This window comes from Mus caroli, unplaced genomic scaffold (assembly GCF_978045245.1).
Source record: "Mus caroli unplaced genomic scaffold, Mus_caroli_1 scaffold_6, whole genome shotgun sequence".
In the NCBI taxonomy this organism is placed as follows: Eukaryota; Metazoa; Chordata; class Mammalia; order Rodentia; family Muridae; genus Mus; species Mus caroli.
The window spans coordinates 39,744,277-39,765,159 of NW_028227261.1; the positions used below are offsets into that span (position 1 = coordinate 39,744,277).

Here is a 20,883-nt window from a genome sequence, read left to right on the forward strand (position 1 = left end):
TAAGTATATTGTAGCTGTCTTCAGGCGCTCCAGAAGAGGGCATCAGATCTTATTATGGATGGTTGTAAGCCACCATGTCGTTGCTGGGATTTGAACTCAGGAAGAGCAGTCGGTGCTCTTATCCACTGAGCCATCTCACCAGCCCCGATTATTTGTTTTTAATTTACTATTAATTTAAAACTTTATTTGGATGGGCCATGTGGAGGCCCCCAGGCTTGTACAGCAAGTTATTACCTGCTGAGCCATCTCACCAGCCAGAAAACGTCTTTACTTTTTTTTTTTTTTTGGGACTACATAAGCCCTGGTTGTCCTGAAACTCATTTTGATAGTATAGTTTGGCTGGCCTCAAACTCAGATATCTACCAAGGGCTGGTATTAAGAGGGCTCAACATGCTTGGCAGAAAAGGTCTTTTTGAAAACCATCACCAGCATTTATTACACATACAGGCCAGGCACTATGCTAAAAACTCCATATATTACAGTAACGAGTGAGTTTTGACGAATCTAGCTGTTTTATCTGAAAAATCACCTGGGCAGAGCCATTGAGGTGGTCCAGTGTTTCACTTACTGTGAAACCCTGGAGACCCGAGTTCAATTCCCAAAACCCATGTAAAAGTAGAAGAGAGCTGGTTCCAGAAAATTGTCCTCTGACCTCTATATGCCCCTATCCCAACGCTGCCCCTGCCATGGGTACAGCACGCACACAGGCACACACAGACACATATACACAGACACACACACACACACACACAATTTTAAAAATCAATGTTAAAAACAAGAACATCTTTTGTCTTGGCCTTCTCCAGTATTTTTTAGTAGGTCCAGGATGAGAACCTTATGTATTTAATTAGAGAAAAATTTTCTAGGTGATTCTCTGAATACCATTTTTATCTGATGCAGCTAAAAATTGCACCCACATTTTACAGATAAAATATCAGATTTAGAGAATTTAGACCATTTATTCCAAAACATCTAACAGGTAAATAACATATTTAAATCCAGTTTTGTCCTATACTAGAATCCACATTGTGTTTTTGGTTGTTGTTATTTTTTCTTAAACAGGGCTTTTGGATGTCTTGGAACTGACTTTGTAGACCAGGCTGGCCTTGAACACTTGCATCCTCATGCCTATGTCTTCTGGGTACTGGGATTAAAGGTGTGGGCCATTATGCCCAATGTTATCAAGATTACTAAAGCTGCCTTATTCATAAATTCATATGAGGTTGAACTTTCAAGGAGTATGGCCCACACCCATAAGGATTTGCTGATGCCACAGGCAAGATGTTGGGCAGGACTCTGTTAAAGAATTGCCAGTCCCTGGTACAACCCAGAAGCCTGGAGGTGCAGCTCATCCACATAAGATGATTGGATTTTGACCTGGTATTAAAATTCAGAGCAGTCTACAGACAAATCATTGTGAGCATGGAAGGCACCCAAAGCACCAGGCACCTTCTCTGCACGCAGACGTTTCACTGCAGACCAGAGTAAATCAGGAGACAGGCTATCTATGCCATCTCCATCCCTAGGGAAGGTTAAAGCCTATTCTTCTAGAAGCTGAAGTGTCTCTGTGGGTGGTACGATTGGGACAAGTATTAGTTTGCTTTTTGGCAGTCTCAGGATACATTCTGTGGGTGTTCCACAAGGTACAATCCAGAACTTTGCAACTTGTCCAAATTGCAAAGCGTTACAGTCAGCAGTTACGGCAGCTCCAGATTCTTGAGGAAAATCCCCTACAGAGGTAAAAAGGAAGGTACAGAATGGGTTCCAGAGACAGAGCAGGTTTCCAATTAGCTAAAGCAACATCTTATATCTGAAGGTAGTAGCTTCCTACCAGTTGTTAAGATCCTAAGAGCATGCTCTAGAGTCAGGCAAAAGGTGGAAAGCTATGTGCAGAGAACAGCCAGTGAGCAGTCAGCTAGCCAGTGGGCAGACAGTCAGTCAGCACGTAAAGAGACAACCAGACAGTGGGTAGACAAGAAACATCCAGGGAAGCCAGGCAGTGGTGGTGCACACCTTTAATCCCAGCACTTGGGAGACAGAGGCAGGCGGATTTCTGAGTTCGAGGCCAGCCTGGTCTACAGAGTGAGTTCCAGTACAGCCAGGGCTACACAGAAAAACCCTGTCTGGAAAAACAAACAAACAAACAAACAAGAAACACCCAGGAGACAAGAAGCCGTGACTGAGGATTCCTGGAAAGAAGCTGTGTCTGCGAAGGTTGACTGGTTATGATTTCAGTGATGTGGAAAGGTTGGAGCGTTGTAGGTCCAGAGCCTAATTACAAGTTATTTAGAGCTATCTTTAGTTTTTGCCCACCACCATGTTGAACCTAACATCCTGTGACTAACAGATAAAAACCTTTGGAATGCATTAACTTAAGAAGCCCGAGTTCCCAGTAAAGACTGAGGGTGCTGTCAGGCAGAGCATAGTTCTATGGGGCTTGCTGTAACCTGCCTGCCCAATGCAGCCCACTAACACATCAGAACAGTGTTTTGATTCATGCCTTTCTTTGTTCTGTTACTAAAGAAAGTTCACAAAATTGAAACCTTATTGTAATGAGTTTATTTGGGGAGACCTAATCTATGTTCCAGGGCCATGGCCACTCATATTTGGCTCCAGAATAAACCATATCTTATTCCTTTGAGGCGAGAACTGTTTCTTTTGTTGACAAAGACATAATCAAAGACTACTAAGTGGCTCTATTGGAATCTGGAAATGGATGGGAACGGTCGCTGTTAGAAGTAGCTGGGATGACTGAGATCATATTTCCACAGCAACCCAAGGCCTGCTTTTCCTTTTGTCTAGCAGTTTTAACTAGGGTGGGTCTTCAGGAGCTGCCTTTATTGATTACCTTATCGAGTTTATGTGTAATGTGTTGTGAGGTACACTGATGATCAGTGTAGAGACTGTAGATATGACTAGGAGAAGCAGGCTGACTTCCTTCCTTCCTTCCTTTCCTCCCTTTCTTTCTGTAGCGCAGGCTGGCCTTGAGCTCGCCCTGTACCCCAGGCTGGCTTTATACTTGAGGCAATCCTCTTGCCTCTGCCTCTTGAACGGTGAGATCACAGATGTGAACTACCACGACTAACCTACAAATGTTATGCATAAGCTCTACCACTGAACTGTAGCTTCAGCCCGGAAATTGGAGATTTTATCAGAAGTACATGTATTTACCTGCTTATGCTATAGGCGGTAGAGAGGTAGGATTGCATCAACCTCTCTTAAGTTGACAGTTCTCAGAAAAAAACTTTTCCCACTGACTACCTATGAAGGAGGAAAGAACTGGCTGGGCACTAGATCCAGTTTCTGTATTAGGTCATTCTAGGGAGGAAAAGAACACATACTTGTGTGTACACGTGTGCATGCACAGTGTGTGTATATTTGTGTGAATGTGTGCGTGCACTCCTGAGCACGCATTTTTGGAGGCCAGTGGTTTACTTCAGGTGTCTTCTTCAATTATTCCCTACCTTATTATTATATATTTATTTATTGCCTGTGCATGTGCCATAGTGGGTGTGTATAGGTTAGAGGAATTGGCTCTCTGCTTTTACCATGTTGTTTCGGGGATCAAACTCAGGTTGCCAAGCTTGGCAGCAAGCACCTCTACCTGCTGAGCCATCTTACTAGCTAGCTCCTCATCTTAGGAGACAGGCTTTCTATTTGAACCTGTAGCTTATTGACTTTGTCAAACTAGTCAGTCACAAGTCCCAGGGATTCCTTCTGTCTCCATCTCCCCAGCTGGAATTTTAGGTGCGCTCTGCCTTGACTAGCCTTTTCACTCTAAAAGATGGATCTTATTTTTATTTATGTGTATGTGTGTGTGTCTACACACAAGTGAGGAGGTTCTTGATGAGGCCAGAAGAGGGTGTCATAGTCCCTGCAACTGGTGTTACAAGTGGGCGGGCTGCTTGACATGGATCCTGGGTATGAGGCAGGAGATTCAGTCTGCATAGTGTCTTGGATTTGATCCCTGACATCACATAAACCAGGGTAGCATAGGCATATCCCACTGTTTTTTTTTCCCCCCTTGTAGCCCTCCCTGGTTATCCTGGAATTCACTTCGAGTTCCGCCTGCATCTGACTCCCAAGTGCTGGGATTACAAGTGTGTGTCATCACTATTGGCTTCATCCTTTTTTTAAGGGAAGCTTTTCTCTTCTCCTTCTGATAACAGATTGAACCGAGGCTGTTACACATACTGGGGGATATTTTACCACTCAGCTTCTTGCCCAGCACTGCAATGGTTTTGAAAGAGCCAAACAAGCATAGGCTCCCAAGATATTATAGATGCAGGCAGGTTGTGCATCACACACTTAATTTTGAGAAGGTTCACTTTAAACTGAATATGGTGTCTTATACCTGCAATTCCAGAACTTGGGAGATGAAGGCAGGAGAATCAGAAGTTCGAGGTCATCTATAGCTAGCTACAAAATGAAATCTAGGTCAGCTTGGGCTATATAGGGAAACTGTCTATATCCAACCAACCAATCAATGCAATATTAAAGAGTTTGGAATGACCTGAAAAAAGGGGACTAGAAGCTGGGCCTGGCAGTACAAACCAGTAATTCCAGCTCTGTGGGAGGCTTAAGAAGGAAGATCTTTTTAAAAGATCAAATTTAAGACCTGTTTGGGCTGCAGAGCTAGTCAAGACCAGCTCAGGCAACTTAGCCAGACTGTCTTAATATAAAAAGTGAAGAGAAAACAAGGGGCTGGAGAGATGACTCAGAGGTTAAGAGCTTATATTACTATTATAGATGGCCTCAGTTAGGTTTCCAACATCTAAACTGGGCAGTTCACAAGCACCTGAAATTCCAGCTCCAGGGATCAGTCACTCTCTACTGGACTCAGAGGTCACCTTTGCTATACACATCATTAAAGAGCAGCAACAAAACAGGTTAGAGATGGCTCAGCAACTAAACACAGATGCTGCTCTTCCAGGTCAGTCTGGGCTACAGGAGACCAGGTTCCAAAACAAAAAACACATGCAAACAAAAGAAAGTTGCTGGGAACTGAACTCAGGACCTTTGGAAAAGCAGCCAGTGTTTTTAACTGGCTGAGCCATCTCTCTACGCCGGACAATGAGGTTTGACTAGATTTTTAAAACAACTATTATATATTTATTTATTAGTGTGTGTGTATGTATGTATCCACCCACCCACTCACCCATCCATCATTTATTTAGTGTGTGTGTCTGCCTATGTGCCATTTCTCCAGTCCCCTTTACCTAGCCCCTCTAATGTGTTTGTGTGTACATTTATGTGCATGAGTGTGGGAATGTTTGTGTAGACGTCAGAGGACAGCATGGATGTCAGTCCTTGTCATCTGTCTTCTAGACAGGGTCTTCTGTAGTTCTTTGCTGGTGCCAAGCTGGCTGGCCTTATGAGTTTCTGAGGATTTTGGTCTCTTCATTGACTCTTGCTGAAGGAGCACTGCATTACAGACAGACATGGGCTATTATATCTTCTTTACATGAGTTCTGAGGACTTGAACCTAGGTCTGCAAGCTTGCACAACTAGTACTGACCTACTCTATCTTCTCTCTAGCCCCTAACTAGACGTTTGATTCCTGAACATTAGCTGTCATAGAAAGTAGCAGAAAATGAGGAAGCTAGGCAGGAGCTTTCTCAGAACAGTCTCGCCTCCACCTTTCCCAGGTGGTCCCACAGCATTTCTCTGTCCAACCCACTGGTCACAAGGTCTTTGCAGCCCATAACTGCTGCCAGAAACAAGCACACCATGAAAATGAGAAAGTTCCTTTTAAACAGACTTAAACATTCAGTCCAGACATAATAACAAAAAGACAATCAAAATTCTCACATCTATATTTTAATTACCATTTTCAAGTTTATCATAAATAACTAAAACTAAGTGACCCCAAAATAACGGGGAAAGGTTCATACGGGATTCAAGATATCCGATCTTATCACCAGATGCTAATTTGCAGGATTGGGTAATCTCTAATGGCTTTCCTTCCAGGTCATTAGTCCTGTGTGGTCCAGTTATAGGTTTTTTTGTTTTTTGTTTGTTTTTTTTTTTTTTTTGAAACAGGACCTTCCTTTTAGTTGGACTGGGTCTGAACTCAATAATTCTTCTGCCTCAGCCTCCGAAGGAAGTGTATGTATGTGTTCCTTTTTTTTTCTCTTTGAGACAGGGACTTACTATGTAATGTAACCTTAGCTGGTCTTAAATTCCAGAGATTCACCAGCCTCACTGTCGTATGGGTGCTAGGATTCAAACTGGGGTCCTCTGGAAGAGTAGCCAGTGTTCCTAAGTGCCAGGCAGTCTCGCCAGCTCTCCCTCTATTCTAATGCAGGCTCTGGAGAACAGACTTGGGTCCTCCTGCTCTGAAGTTCTGCTTTACTGAGATTCCCAGTCCAGTTAGTCACTGTCTGAACTGGAACAGACGGTTTTCTCCAGTGACTTGTTACGAGTGTGGTGTGGTAGTACAGGACTACTGGGGCAGTTGAAGGATTGCTGAACCCAGGACTTCAAGGATAGCTGGTCCCATTTCACAAACATTCAACTGAACTCCCTCCACAAATTCAGCCCAATGGGAGTTATATCTCCCCCCCCCCAACACACACACACACACACACACACACACACAAATCTTTTGCTCTTATTCTTTGGACACAGTGTAGCTCAGGTTGGCCTCTAGATATGGATCCTCCTGCCTCTGTCTCTCAAATGCTGAGAATCTGCTACTATACTGAGCCAGCCCAGTGATTTAAAAAATTGTTTTGGCAGTTGGAAACCTTAATCCCAGCACTAGGGAGGCAGGGGCATGTGGATCTTTTGAGTCTGAGGCCATCCAGACTTACAAAGGAAATTCCAGGATAGCCAGGGCTACATGGAGAAACTCTGCCTTACTGGGCACGGCACACACCATTGATCCGAGAGAGGGAAAAGCAGGTGATCTGTGTGAGTTCAGGGCCAGCATAGTGTAGTGGTGAGTTTTAGGCCAGCCAGGGCTACACACCAATCTCTTATGCTTCCTTTTTCTTTTTCTTCTTGGAGACAGGGTCTTCCTACATAGACCTGGCTGTCCTGGAATTCACTGGATAGATCAGGCTGCTCTCTAACTCAGAGACCCACCTGCCAAGTGCTGGGATTAAAAGTATAGGACAATATGTTTGGCTCTTTTTATTTTATTTTGAGACAAGGACTTGCTGTGTACCTTATGTTGACCTTAAACTTGTAACCCATGCTAGCCTTAAATTTGAAATCCTATTCCCTCTGGCTCCTGAAGTCCTGGGTACAGGAGGGCCTACTGTGCTACTGAGGAACCGTGCTTTTATTGGTTTTAAATCCAGTTTCAGCAAATGTTTTTTTCGTTGTTTTGAGGCAGTCTCATGCATTCCTGGCTGGCCTTGAATCCCTGTGTAGCTGAAGATGATCTTGAATTCCTGATCCTCAGAATTAAACCCAAGGCCTTGCACATATATGCTAGACAATAGCACTCAATAACTATATTCCCCATCATGGACTTTGTACTTTTACTTTTAAGTTTTATTTTTTTATATATGTGATGTTTGTGTGTACATATATGTGTGTGTAGCTGCAGAGACAGAGAGGGGTACTAGAGCCTCTAAGCTGGAGTTATGGGCAATTGTGAATTGCTAGATGTACATACTGGGAACCACACTTGGGTCCTCTGTGAGGGCTGTAATTATTCTCAACCGCAGGGCCATTTCTCCAGGCCCCAGCTTTGGACTTTGAATAGAGTTGGAAGCATTGGAGATTATGGGGCTGTTCTGTTCTATCACGCTCAGCCTTATTCCCTTGAAACAAGCTGTTTTACTGACCCTGAAGCACTGTTTCACGGCGTGCTCAGGATCCATCAGTCTCTCCATTCCAATACTGCAGTTAAAGGCACATGTGGCCACGCCTGGCTTTTGTGTGTGTTGAGGATTCAGACTCAGTTCCTCATGCCTGTGTAGCAAGTGTTCTTACCTATGAGTCATCGCCTAAGCCCCAGCTGTGTAGTCTTTGAGTGTGAACTTTGTAGATGACAATGGTGTATCATGATGTCAAAAGTTTGGTATGCCTGCGAGTACTCTGTCGGGGATGGTACTGTGTACATACCTTCGCAGCACTCAGGGTCTGAAGCAGAGGGCTTATGGGTAGGAGGCCAGACTGGGTTACATAGCAAGTTCTAGGCCAGCCTGGGTTAAAGTTAAAATGTATAGAGTCGCTTGCCCTCAAAGCACAGTATGTCCACTCCTCCTGTGCCTCTGCCTCAAGGCAGCTCTGGGACATTCACAGGGGAAAATGACACTTAGGCATTGTCACAATGTCATTGCAGCACTGGGAAGGGCTCACTACTGTTGGACCCTAAGGAAGAGTTCTCAGCAGTTTCTCACAGGAGCACTGTGTTCTGGTGTGGGAGGGTAGAAGTGATATTCTGAGTTCATGTCACTGTGGAGGAAAAAAATCAAACTCCAAAGGCACCAAGCTTCTTCCTTCCCTTCCCTTCCTTCCTGTCCCAAAGCAAACTCTGCTGGGTAGGACTGATAAGGCTCCTAGGGCTACCAGAAGCCTTGCTCAAAAAGGCACAGAGGGAGACATACCCTTCTTCCACGGTGACAGAGTTCATGAGGAGGCAATTGGTAATAGACGTTCTGTCTCGTATGACACAGGATGAGCCAATGACAGAGCGCTTAATAGATGACTTCTCTCCAATTTGTGTATCTGGCCCGATGAGGCTATCAACTCCAATCTGCAGAAGGCAAACAGAAACCCTGTCCATCCATCTCAACCAACTAGAAATCAACCCCCATTCTTTGAGCTGGTATCTAATGGAATCTTCCTATAGAAATAACTTAGGGTGGGTGATTAGCAGTATGTCTCAAGACCCAGTGGATCAAACAGCTTTCCTAATACCAGCTCCAATTAACACTGAAGTGTGAGCCCTCCTCTGACAAGAAAAAAAAAAATCACACAAATCAACATATGTGTGTACTCACATTTTGTATACTTAGCCCAGGTTGGCCTCCAAATTATCCTCCTGCCTTGGTCTCCGACTGGCTGATTACATGTTTAAGCCAGGCGTGGTGGCACACACCTTTAACCTCAGCACTTGGGAGGCAGAGGCAGGCTGATCTCTCTGAGTTTGAAGCCAACCGGGTTTAGTAGTTACTTCCAGGACACAGAGCTACGTTGTGAGACTCTGGCTCCAGCCAACCAACCAGACAAACATAAGTTATACTATCATGACACCCTTTAGATGCACTCTCCTGAACAGAGTGCTCAGACTGGAAAGTAAGAGGAGCGGAGTGAAAGCTCCCGCCCTGAGCATGGACTCCTGGTTGTAGGGTCATTACTTGCCCTGGAAATCTTTATCCTCTTTTTACTCTGAGACAGGTCTTACTATGTAGCCCAGGCTAGCTTGGAACTTGCAATCCTCCTGTCTCAGGTCCTACTGCTTCAATTATAGGCATGTAATGCCATGCTGGGCCCCAGGAAGTCTCTTCCTCTTCTTCCTCTTTTCTTTTTTCTTTTGTGGGGGAAGGGGGACAGAGAGGACAGGATCTCACTATGTAGCTCTGGACAGCTTGGAACTTGCTACGCAGACCAGGCTGGCCTCAAACTCACAGAGCTCCATGTCTTTGTCTACTGAGTTCTGGGATTAAAGCATGTGGCAGCTCTTTCCTCCTTTTTATTGCTTTTGGAGACAAGTTCTTACTATGAAACCCTAAGTGTGTCTCCTTCTTGCTACGTATCTCAGGCTACCTTAGAACTCACAGTCCTTTTACTTTAGCCTCCTGAATGTCATGGCTGCCGAGTGTGCCACTTCATCTAGGTTCAGGAAGTTTTCATTTTTTTTTATCTTGACATTTTTTTTTAAAGATTTTTCTTAGTTGCTTTTATTATTATTTTTTTTTAAATTAGGTATTTTCCTCATTTACATTTCCAATGCTATCCCAAAAGTCCCCCATACCCTCCCCCCTACCCACCCACTCCCACTTTTTGGCCCTGGCGTTCCCCTGTACTGGGGCATAGAGAGTTTGCAAGTCCAATGGGCCTCTCTTTCCAGTGATGGCCGACTAGGCCATCTTTTGATACATATGCAGCTAGAGTTAAGAGCTCTGGGGTACTGGTTATTTCATAATGTTGTTCCACCTATAGGGTTGCAGATCCCTTTAGCTCCTTGGGTATTTTCTCTAGCTCCTCCATTGGAAGCCCGACATATTTTTTTTTATTAGATATTTTCTTCATTTATATTTCAAATGCTATCCCTAAAGCCCCCTATGCCCTCCCCCCGCAAAGTCTTTATTCTTGTGCAATACTGGAGACTGAACCCTGAGAGTTATCGATGCTGAGCTCTACCACTAAGCGAGAACCCCAGCCTTGATTTTTACTATTTTGAGACAAGGTCTTATTCTTTCCCAGGGTAGCAATGCACATGGCCAGGGAGCTCTGCTAGGTTTTGAATTTGTGATCTTCTTGGCTCAGCTGCTTCAATGCTGAGATTACAGCTGTGCCACCACATCTGCTAAGACTTCTTTTATACTGTGTGTGTGTGTGTAGATGCGTGTGCACATGCCATGATACACATGTAGAAGTCAGAGAACAACTTGTTAAGAGTCATTTCTCTTCTTCCACAGTGAGAGTTCCAGGGGCTGAATTCAAGTTTCCAGACTTAGCAGCATATAACATCTACTGAGGCATCTTGCCAGCCTGAGGAAGTCTGCTTGAGTGAGACTCTACTACTAGAACCAAGATGGACATGGGATTTCCTTTGTGCCACAGGTCTAGGGCTAAGGGGCTGCAATCTAATCGTCAGCAAGTCCCAGTGTTCTCAGGTCTCATCCTGTCCTGCTTACGCCAGCACTTACCAGGTGTTTGTTGACAATCTGGGCTGATGGATGGATCATTGATTCCTCCGGACAAAGAACAGATAGCAATTTGGGGACCTTGAGGAAAGAAGTTTGGTCAGTAAAGACAGGAGAACATCTAAAAAAACTTTAGGTAGAGTTCAACACCCAGTCAGGGACAGGGCTTTTAGCCATGGCTGAATCAGCCACAGTCCCCAGGATGGGACTTCTAAGTCTGCCTAAGGCCTAGATATTCTCCTAACATTTCGTGGGAAAGAAGGTCAAACGGGGCATGGACTACTAAGAGTCATGCTCAGAATCATTCCGGGTTCCTCTGCTTGCCTCCTGGACTACTGTGGCCATGTACCATGTGAGGAGAGGAGCAATGTAAGAGGAATTTACAATAAGGACTGAGCCAGAGAAAGAGTCCATGTCCTTCCAGAGAAAATGAGAAAAAGTTTACACTATTCCTGTTTAAGGATGAAAACTGAAAAGCAGATTGAAGGTATAGAGGGATTTGGACTTTAAACTATTTGGAAGGACGAGAGAACATCTGTGATTTCAGCATTACAAACCTGCTCAGTTGTGCAATCACCGTATATGATGCCTGTGCTTGCTGGCGAGGCCTTGCGGCACTGCTAACAGTGGCCCTCGGAGACTACCCTCCAAGCTCAGCAGTGAGTCTTTCCCTACAGCATGCAGCCAAGGTCCTGTGGATCTATCTGCTGTGCAGTCCTAGCATTAGAGGATGCTTTCCCAGCCTCAGCCTATTTATAACCCTTGCTTCCAGATCATCCTGAGAAAAGCTGGTTCTGAGTAAATGTGGGCACACTGTTTTCTTATAGCTCTTTGGTTTGGGATTTCCTTGGATTTATAAGTGATCCACATTGAATGTAGCTTAAGGTCAGAACCTCAGGTATACCCATCATTTAGTATGAGTCTCTTATTATTTACCTTCCAGTAAGTTATCAAAATTCTACCAGCAACAATGCCAGCAGCTAATCTTTTTTAAAACCTCATTCAAACTCTCTTTTCTTATTCTCAATGCTTCACTTCAGCCTATTTTCATTTACTGGTCTCATTATTCCTCTTTCCTGCACTCACTCCTGACTGTGAAGCACCCTCCACACCCTCAGCCTTCTCTGCCTGTGCCTTCAGTGAGGCCTGGCTTATTTTTGAGAAGCAAGATTCCTCACTACTGTGTATTCCTCATAGTTCTCCCCTAGAGACTCCTTCCTTGGGTCATCTGGTCACTTCTCAATTCTCCCTTCCTCTCTCCATTCTTCCCATTCTTTTTTTGTCCTTTTTAAAAAATTTATTTATTTTATGCATATGAGTACACTGTATTTGTCTTCAGACACAGCAGAAGAGGGCATCAGATCCCATTACAGATGGTTGTGAGCCACCATGTGGTTGCTGGGAATTGAACTCAGGACCTTGGAAGAATAGTCTGTGCTCTTAACCACTGAGCCATCTCTCCAGCCCCACTTTTGTGTCTTTTTAAAATTCAGTTTTCCTTAAACAACAAATAATAAAACAAGCAAGAAATCCCCACAGGGATTTCACTAGCCCAGTTTGGTTCTGAACCCAGTAAGTAGGCAATATGACCTTGAAATTCTAATCCTTTTACCTCTCTGTCCTGATGCTAGGATTACAGGCAAGACACCCAGTTTGTGCAGTACTGGGAACTGATCCCAGGGATTCCTGTGTGCTACCAAATGGGCCTATATTTCCTAATATATTCTTGCTTTCTTGAGGAAGCTTCCTCTGTGTCTTACTTAACCAAACTACATGGTTAGACAATATTTATCTGTTTTATTCTTTTTTCCCTGAGACAGATCTTGCTATGCTACCCAAGCAGGCCTTCAACACAAATTCTCCTGCTTCTGCCTCCCAAATCCTAGGCTCCCAGGTGTGAGCCACCATGCCCAGACTAGCTTCCACTCTGCATGTCTCAACCTCCTGAGAGCTGGGGTTACAGGTATATGCAATCATGTCTGGCTTTATCTGCTTACTTAGGAAGTAGTTGTTACACAAATATTTACCCTGAACCAAACAGGAGAGTTGCTGCATCCACAACTCAGAAGCTAATCTTATTGGAGAGCTAGCCTTTCCTTGAACCCACTGGGTTCCTGTCTTTGAAGTCTTCCCTGACATTCCAAGTCTCGCTCAGCTTCAGAAGTGTAGACTGTGAATGTTAACCATTTCCCTAATGAAGGCATAAGACAAAAAGCTGGTCTGGCTAGGGCAGGAAGTCCTTGGGCCCGCCTTCTTACCTGTCTGTTGGCTTCCATGTAGAGTCCCAGTGTGCTTACTCGAGAGCAAAGACCTTCTTTCATGATGTGGACATAGCAGCGGACCTGTGATCTAGACAAATCTTCCCACTTGTCTCCTCCTCGAAAGGCATTCCAGCAGGCATCATAGGGAGCCAAGGTCAGAGTGTTGTCTTTTGTTATAAAACTGTAAATATCTTCAGAGCAAACATCCGGAGTAAATAAAGGGAAAGTTGTACATGAGACACAGATTGAATTAGGTTTTGCTTGTGTTTAGACAGGGTCTCCATACATAGTGCTGAACAGCCTGAAACTCATGGAGTCTTTCCTCTGACTCCTGGCTGAGACACAGTTAAATTTTAGAGGCAGGTATAGCTAATATTTCTTCCCTTGAAACTCATCAATAAGCTTTGGACCCTGGAGAAACCTCATTACAACTGAGAAGACTAAATCAATTTTAAAGACAATGTATTTTCTTATATGCTTGAAGTGTAAGCATCTTAAAAATATTTTAAGTATTATACTAATGCTTGAGAAAAGGTTCTAAAATCAAGATTGACTGGGCATGGTGGTGCCCATTAATCCTAGCACTCAGGAGCCAGAGGCAGGTGGATCTCTAAGAATTCGGGCTAGCCAAGGTTACATAGTGAAACCTTGTCTCAAACGACAACAACAACAACAACAACAACAACAAATCAAAACACCCAAACAAAGCAAAATCCTAAAAGCAACAGTCAATCATTACTAAGAAAAAGAAAATGATGGCCCCTGTAAATCATGAGAGGACGCAGCATGTATGCAGCTTTAGTGTCCAGCTAGTCTCTATTACAACATCAGGGTGCTGAGTTATGACAGACTATACCGTTTGGAGCCACAACAACTACTCTACTTCAACCTTCACAACAAATCTTTTTTTTTTCTTTTTCTTTTTTTGGTTTTTCAAGACAGGGTTTCTCTGTGCAGCCCTGGCTGTCCTGGAACTAACTTTGTAGACCAGGCTGGCCTCGAACTCAGATATCCACCTGCCTCAGCCTCCCAAGTGCTGGGATTAAAGGTGTGTGCCACCACTGCCCAGCTCACAACAAATCTTTTTTTTTTTTTTAAAAGATTTATTTATTTATTATATGTAAGTACACTGTAGCTGTCTTCAGACACTCCAGAAGAGGGCGCCAGATCTCGTTACGGATGGTTGTGAGCCACCATGTGGTTGCTGGGATTTGAACTCTGGGCCTTTGGAAGAGCAGTCGGGTGCTCTTACCCACTGAGCCATCTCACCAGCCCTCACAACAAATCTTAAAGGCCTTTTGTTTTACGGTAAGATGACTGAAGACTGAGGTCACAGAGCTGATGTTAACCAGAGGCAGCTGTCAGAGCCAGAGCTGTGCTGCTGAGGCTGTGACTGCGGCCATCATGCCACAGCATCTCTGCGTGCACATTGTTGATAAGACCATGTAACAGCCTAGGACTGGGGCAGGAATAAAGGGATTTGAGGGCAAATAAGACAGATTTCATCTCCAGATCCTGTAATGGAGACAGTCTGGCTGGCCTCTGGTTGTAATTGTATACTTCACCATCTTCCATTCATGGACAGAAGATGGTAGGTCTGCTGACACCTGAAGAACCAGGAAACTGAGATGTGATAAGGAGAATTTGAAGACCTAATGGTCTACTGAGGAACTAATCACATAGGTTGTTGACTAAATAATGGGTCATATGCTTGATCAGCCTGTCCCTGATAGTACACGGACTGACTCTGCCCAATAAGGGCATCCAGAGTTCAGGGAGTAAGGCCAGCTGGCCTCTTTTCCCCTGTAAACGAGAGAAGCATTGTCGGTCTTAAGGGAGCATCTTGAGGTGTCATGCTCTCTAAAGGTCCTCCGGTCTCTGCCTGTCTTACTGAATCAACCCAAACACCCACCTAAAGACTTCAGCTCCTTTTTCTTTAAATCCTCTTCTTTGTCTTCCTGCCTTTGCTGTGAGGAAGCTGAGGAAAACTGTTTTCTTACTAGGTATGGAATCAGTTCGCTTCGGATAGAAGTGATTGACCTAGAAAGAAAGAGTGGTCAAATATGAGAAACCTCACTGAATCCTCTTGGGTTAGAAATTATTTGCACTCAAGAAAAAGCAAAAACAAAACAAAACAAAAAACCCTAGATTTTCTTATCAGTTAAGACTCAGAATGGGAAGAATATGTGAATTCCTCCTCTTGGTCAAGTCAGAAAATAGTCTCCCACAAACTCTTAGCTATATGGGATGTCTCTATGTATGCACATATTTATACACGTATGCATATAGTATATAACATGGTGCCTTAATTCTTCATTGGCAACAATCCATAAGAAAATAGACTATTCTGTGTTTGTGTGCACTGTGTCTATGGCCAGGGGTTGATATCAAGTATATTCCTCTATCACTTTCCACTTTACTTTTTTTTTTCCTTGAGACAGGATTTCTCTGTGTAGTCCTGGAACTCACTCTGTAGACAAGGCTGGCCTTGAACTCACAAAGATCGGCCTGCCTCTGCCTCCTGAGTGTTGGGATTAATGGTGTGTACAACCACTACTACCAGGCTCCACCTTTTTGAGAGACAGTCTATCATTAAACCTAAAGTCTGCTGATTTAGATAGGCTCAATGGCCAGTAAACTTCTGAAAGACATCTGTTTCTGTTTTCCCATTACTGAGATCACAGACATATATTTCTGCACCTAGCTTAAAACACTTCTTTTAAATTTTACTTTATTTTATGTGTATAGGTGTTTTATCTGCATGTGTGTCTGGAAGCCAGAAGAGGGAGTGAGAATAGTGGCCAGTCCTCCTGCCTCAGCTTTCTAAGTACAGGAATTAAAGACACAGACCACCAAGCCTAGCCTCTCTGGAAATTTAGAATTCCTGCACAAACCCTATACTCTTATCCACTGGGAAAAGTGGGCTTCTGTATACTGTAACAGTTGTACTTTCTGTTGGTTAAGAATCTGCACAAAGTTAACTTAACTTACTTTAATATAACTATACCAGCTTAGACTGACATAAAGGCTAAGATCGAGACTGACAAATATGCAGAATGATTCTAGAGAGGAGCAATGAGTAACTGGCCATGCTCTAGACAGCTTCTTCATTTTCCTTTTGTGGTTCCCAGGACATAGGCTTCCTTTTGATGGTATCAACATAGGATGTCGGGGGCTGCAGAGATGGTTCACTGCCTGCCTGGATTCTATCCCAGAACCCACGAAATAGAGAAAATCAACTCCTACAAGTTGTCTGTACACATACCAGAGTATGTATGCCAAAAGAAGGTACACACACATATGCACACATAAACACACACTCTAAATACATGTTTTTTGTTTTTGCTTTTTTAAAAAAGAACAAGAGGTTAGGTTGGGCCTAACGAATATTTAAAAAGGGAAAGGACTTGAGTTTTGGTATAGTGAGTGTGTGCCCATACCACACTGTGTATGGAAATTGGAGGACAGCCTTTGGAAGTAGGTTCTTTTCTTCCACCATGTAGGTTCTTGGAACTGGATGCAGGCTTGGTGGCAAGTATCTGCTGACCTCCAGTGTGCTCTTGATTTTGATTTAACAAAGAAAATAAAATCAGTCGGGTGAGGGACTAGTGTGGTTACACATCTTTTACATGTCAACACTTGTCTATGCTCTGGAAATTGCTATTTCTTTCTTTTTTAAAAAAAGATTTATTTATTTTTATTTTATGTGTATTGGTGTTTTTGCCTATATATGTCTGTGAAGGTGCCAGATCCCCTGGAACTGGAGCTATGGACAGTTGTGAGCGGCCATGTGGGTGCTGGGAATCGCATCTGGGTCCTCTAGAAGAGCAGCCTGTGCTCTTAACTGTGGAGTCATCTCGTCAGCCCGTAAATGGTGTTTTTACTACTTAAAGGAATTATTAGTGGAGCGAGCAGAAGAAAGAGAGAGGGAGAAAAAGCAGGTTAAATAGGCAGGGGAACGGATTGTGGAAGTGGCTAATCAGCTATAACTGAGAGATGAGGCAGGAGGGAGGAGCGTGAACAGCACCATAACTCACTGTTGCTGTTAGTACCAGAGGCCCCGCTCAAAGCAGCTCAGCTCGCTGACACAGGACCACACATGCACTGTAAGGAAGAAGGCAGGACAGACGCAGAGGCTGAGGGGGTAAGGGAAAGCATGCACCCTGGAGCTTAGTAGTTCATGGTTTCTTGTTATTTTTAAAGGATCAAGCCAAACATCTTTGAACATTTCTGTGTAAGCTGCGAGCCCCTGTATTGAATTTCAATGGGACTTTTTTCTTTAATCCTTTGATGGAGATTAAAAATTTCCATATGAATACAAGAATCAAACAACTCCGACTCTTTGGTTATTTTCGAGGAGTCCATTTTCAATGCTCCACACCAATGCAGACAGCAAACATTCCTCAGCCCCCCCCCCCCCCCCCCCCCCCCGGGGAAGCAAGTCCTTTTTGAAGAAGTGACAAAGCACAGACAGCTGACGGATCTTTAGGGCCATCATGGATCAGACAGAACTGTCACTGCAACAGGCAAGCAAACAAGCCTTGGCACACAGTCCCATCAGCAGGTGAGGGGTTTGAAAAGATCTGAAGCTGTTCTGAACTGCCAGGTCACAGCCACCCCTACTGGGGCTCAATATCAGGTTAATTCCCGTATCATGCAGCTCACAGCTGTGCCAAGAACTGGTACAAGGCTACTGTGAACCATGGTGGAACAGCTTGACCTTAGGCCTAAAATGAAGACTACCACCTGACCAGCTGGGTATGATAGGAAAGTGATTTAAGGCTCGGAAACCAAACAGGATGTAGCACTCCACAGTACCCACCGTTCCTGGGTATTCATTTCAGGACTTATTACTCCATGCTCATTTTTATGGCCATGTCTATATTATTGTTTTGGGGTTTTTGGTCACCTGCCCCGTAGCCTAGGCTGGCCTGGCGTTTACAATCCTCATGCACCTACCTCCCAAATGCTCACACTGCAAGGATGACGTACACACCCAGCTCAGTACACTTTATACTGAAATTTACTAATTTTTTTAAAAATGCGCACTTTGGTTCTAGCAACTCTGAGAGATTGGGCAGATGGGGAAGGGAACAAGATGAGGGTCTCTTCAACAGATTTATTTAGTGTTGGGGAGTCATTTTGGGCTGAGGCCCTGAATCACTCTTTGTTATAGTAGACTGCAGAGGAAAGTCCCTTTTTGCAGATGTTCTGGCCAGCAGTCACAGTTACCACCAATCACATTTGCCAGGTGCGCAAACAGCAAACTGACAGTAGCAAAATGAGCTACAAATAAGCTACTGCAAACAGGAGAAGGCTGTTTTGCTGTAAAACTGCTTGCACAACTTGGAAAAATTGTAGCTTGTAAAAGCTACAATTCTAGTTGACAGTATTAAGGAAGCACTGCCGTTTTTCCTCTTGGCTAGAGCTAGAGTTTCCTTACATAGCCTTGGCTAGACTGGAACCTGGAACGTCAGGTTGATCAGGATGACCTTGAATTTACAGAGATCTACCTGTGGGGCTGATAGAGAGTTGGTTCAGTATTAAGAACACTTAATTAGTTGCAAGCTAGGAGGTTGTGGCACACACCTTTATTCCTAGCACTCGGGAAGCAGAGGAAGGTCCGAGTTGAAGCCATCCTGGTCTACAAAGCAAATTTCAGCACAGCCAAGGCTACACAGTGAAACCCTGTCTTGAAGAAAACAAACAAACCAAACAAACAAAAAGTGTTGGCTACTCTTCCAGAGGACCCAGGTTTGATTCCCAGCACCAAGATGGCAGCTTACAACAAACTACCTGTAGCTCTAGTCTCAGGGGATTTGACACCCTCTTCCCTGGCCTCTGAGGTACTGGGCATGCACGTGGTGTACTACCTAGTTCTTCCTTTATTTCTGTATATATCCTGGCCCATCAACTAAAGGCAGAGATGGTTTATTTTTGTTTTTGTTTTCTGTTGTTTTTTGGAGGGGGTTGCTAATGGGGACTGAACCCAGGACTTATTGTGCTATGAAAATGCCTACCTCTAAAGTACATTTTTACTTATTATTGTAAGGCTAAGTAGGTAAGGGTGGCTTTGAACTGTTGTGCCAGGGAAAAGTTAGTGATCTCTCAAAATACACACAGGAGCCGACCTGATGATGAAATTCAGCAGAGTCTTTATTCTATTGAACCTAGCTCCCCCCCCCCCAATGTACCACCATCATACAGGTTGGTTTTGGTGTGTGTGTGTGAGCCCAGAATGTCTATGGGGCAAGGCTTTACAGTAAGCAGCAAGCAGGGAATATGTGTGCAAGCATCTAATTGGAAAGCTCCTGTGGCCTTTACCATAATTGTCTGGTGCTGGGAGTCATATCATAAACTTAACTTCTGCTCCCCTCTGCATTGGTGGTCATTAGGTGCAGGTTTGTTGGGGGAATAACCTGGAGACACTGGTCTTGTTGGGGGTGTAATCTGGAAACTCTGCTCTTGTTGGGGATTAGCCTAGAGACTAGAGCTAGGCTCAGGTTCTGTTGGAAACTAATGCTAGATACCAGCCTGCTAGTCTACCTAAGTTTAAACTTAGGTCAAGTTCTCTAAAATGGAGCCTGAATTTAAAAGCTTTGGCATCTCAGAACTTGCTGGGTAGGCTTGAACTTGTGATCTTCTTGCTAAGTCTCCTAAATAGTACATACAGGCCTGCTCTGCTGTGCAAAACTCACGGATTCGCTGATCAAGCTGCTCTGGGAGAACTTGGCCGCTGTGGTGCCTGCTTACCAATCAACCAGCACTGTTCAAGGCAGAAACATATCCAGTGTCCTCAAGAGAAAGTAGCCTCTTAACTATTGCAACATTAAATCTTTTCCTACCTACTCTTAGGATTCTAGCTGTATTTCTACTCAATACGTAGCCAAGGATGGCCTTGAATTCCTGCTCCTCCAATCTCCACCTGTCAATTTCTGGATTACAGGTATGTGCTACCACACCCAGCCTATTTAGGGGTCTATAAAAAATATTCTGCTGGCTTATTATTTGCAGATTCCCAAAATATAAGTAGGTTTCTTTGGTGCAAGCAATGTAACAGTATATAAATAATGTGATTCTTTCCTAAAACAGAAATAAAACCTGTGATCTTTGTATAAACTGGTATCTAACACTAAGAAGACTCCAGGCTAGAGTATAACTCAGTGGCAAAGCATGTACTTTGGACACAAAAGGCCCTACGTTATGGCCCTAGCACTACAAAAATAGAAGAAGTTTAGACTATTGGCTAAATCACAAGGTAGTTTGTTAAAAACTACATGTATACTTTATGGGTCAGGCAAGGTGACTCACACCTTTAATCTTAGTGGCTCAGGAGGCAGAGACAGGCAGATCTTGCTTGTTGAGACCAGTCTGGTCTGAAGAGTTCCAGGCACTATGGCTACACAGTAAGACCCTGCCTTAAAAACAAAACCAAAAGCCGGGCGTGGTGGCACACGCCTTTAATCCCAGCACTCGGGAGGCAGAGGCAGGTGGATTTCTGAGTTTGAGGCCCGCCTGGTCTACAGAGTGAGTTCCAGGACAGCCAGAGCTATACAGAGAAACCCTGTCTCGAAAAACCAAAAACAAACAAACAAAAAAAAACAAAACCAAGGGCTGGAGACATGACTGCGGTTAAGAGAGTACACTGTTCTTAAGCAGACCCTGGATTGTGTTTCCAGGACCAGTGTCGGGCAGCTCACAGCCCCTGTAATTCCAGCTTGAGGATCTGATGCCTCTGCCTTCTGAGAACATCTGTGGTCACATGCGTGCATGCGCACACACATACACAGAAG

At 44.0% G+C, this 20,883-nt stretch overlaps 1 protein-coding gene across 3 annotated transcripts in view; it reads right to left on the reverse strand.

Moving 5' to 3' along the window:
- The window catches only part of Eif2b3 (eukaryotic translation initiation factor 2B subunit gamma), a 70,631-nt gene that overhangs the window by 6,861 nt on the left and 42,887 nt on the right, over positions 1-20,883 (reverse strand). For all 3 annotated transcript variants that reach the window (XM_021160234.3, XM_029476762.2, XM_029476763.2), the window contains 4 exons: positions 15,003-15,130; positions 13,088-13,281; positions 10,833-10,910; positions 8,565-8,713 (listed from right to left, as the gene is read on the reverse strand). In XM_021160234.3, coding sequence (XP_021015893.1) covers positions 8,565-8,713; positions 10,833-10,910; positions 13,088-13,281; positions 15,003-15,130 — 549 coding nt within the window. The remainder of the gene's footprint in view (positions 1-8,564; positions 8,714-10,832; positions 10,911-13,087; positions 13,282-15,002; positions 15,131-20,883) is intronic.